This window comes from Elephantulus edwardii, unplaced genomic scaffold, assembly GCF_000299155.1.
Source record: "Elephantulus edwardii isolate Elephantulus edwardi_28Jun2011 unplaced genomic scaffold, EleEdw1.0 scaffold00186, whole genome shotgun sequence".
Classification (NCBI taxonomy): domain Eukaryota; kingdom Metazoa; phylum Chordata; class Mammalia; order Macroscelidea; family Macroscelididae; genus Elephantulus; species Elephantulus edwardii.
Genome location: NW_006399936.1, coordinates 2,426,835 through 2,428,327, shown reverse-complemented (window position 1 = coordinate 2,428,327; position 1,493 = coordinate 2,426,835). Strand labels below are relative to the sequence as shown.

The 1,493-nt window shown below is 55.8% G+C and overlaps 1 protein-coding gene across 1 annotated transcript; it reads right to left on the bottom strand.

The window, feature by feature from the left end:
* Nucleotides 1-451: 451 nt before the first annotated feature.
* On the bottom strand, nt 452-1,064 carry NUPR1 (nuclear protein, transcriptional regulator, 1). The gene is made up of 2 exons (XM_006896622.1): nt 953-1,064; nt 452-588 (listed from the first exon to the last, which is right to left on the bottom strand). The coding sequence occupies exons 1-2, from the start codon at nt 1,062-1,064 to the stop codon at nt 452-454; spliced, it is 249 nt and encodes an 82-aa protein (XP_006896684.1).
* Nucleotides 1,065-1,493: the final 429 nt, after the last annotated feature.

Genomic DNA, 1,493 nt, shown 5'->3' with positions numbered 1-1,493 from the left:
TTCTCTAACACTCCATCTTTCCCAGAATGATGTCTTTTTCCAAGGACATCAATGTACAATGTACAATGTAGGTGAGATGAAGTTTCACCTTTACAGCCTCTGAAAAGCCAGCTATGCGTCAGTTCTGACTTGACAGTAAGGAGTGAGAGATTCTATGTTGAGAAGTCCACAGGCCCTCCCCCTCCTTCTCCATGTCACAGAGAGGGTAAGAGTTAGGTCCTGTGAAGCCCAGCCCCCCTCATCCCCTCCCTCTCATAGGGTTACCCAGCTGGTTATTTTTCCACAGAGGTGATCCCTGACCTTCATGGGGGCGGGGAAGGGGGGGAGGAGAGACAAGGCAGGGCCTGGGTATAAACAGTCCTTGGGATCTTGCCAGTGGGCCCTGTGGCCCCACCCGGGCCGACTCCTTCCTGTCTGTTTACCTGGGGCACACAGCTTCCTTACCCCACTCTCAGGACTTTGCGCTTTTCTTCTTGTGCTCTGCATTCTGCAGCTTGGTCACCAGCTTTCTCTCATGCCCACCAGGGCTGGGGCGGTTGGTGTTCACAGCAGCTTCTCTTTTGGTGCGACCTTTCCGGCCACCTCCTCCTGGAACCCAAGACTGGAGTGAGAAGCGGAGCTGAGGCCTGCGGGGGAGCTAGATAGATGGGCAGGGAAGGCAGGAAGAGGCTGGGCTAGAGTAGCAAGATTGAGGGGTTGTCAAGCTATTTTCTCAGGTGGGAAATGAGAGGCCCTAGAGTCAAATGTGTGAGGTCTTGGGCTGAGTAGAACAGGGTGCAGTGGCTGTGAGATCAGAAAGGGAAGGCTTAGGGGTTACAAGCTCACCTAAGGGGCCGTGAGAACAGATTATCTGGAAAAGAGTAAGGGGTGGGAAGAAGTCCTAGAAAGGGGTTGGCATTTGTGGGGATTGGAAGGGGAAGGGTCAGGAAGGTGGCAGAGCCTGGGCCCTCACCCAGGCCGGAGTGGGTCAGGCCATAGAGGTCATACTCATCCAGGCTGCAGTCCTCGTCCTCAGGGCCCAGGGGCTGCTGGGATGGGCTGGATGCTTGTGGTGAGGCAGCCATCATGTCAGGCCTGCTCTCACCGTCGCTCTTCTCTGTCTTCTGTAGCTTTGTTTGTGTCTGCTTTCTTGGTCAGGCACCTCTCTCCTCAGGGTTTATTTGCCCCAGTTTATATAAGCCACGTCTCCTCCTCAGCCCACAGTCTGGCTCCAGCTCCTCAAAGCCTGGCTGATGCAATCTGGCCCTTTCCCAGAACCCAGCCCAGCAAACACTAGTCACGAGTCATCAGGGGAAGGGCTGTGTCCTGTGAATCCAGCCCCCCTCACCAGGGTCACCCAGCTGGGTATTTTTCCACAGAGGTGACCCCCACCCTGCAGGGGGGAGGAGAGGAGACAGGGCCTGGGTATAAACAATCTTTGGGATCTTGGCCGCTGGGACCTGAGGGCCTCGCTTGGGTTGACTCCTTCCTCTCCATCCCCTCCTCTGACCCTA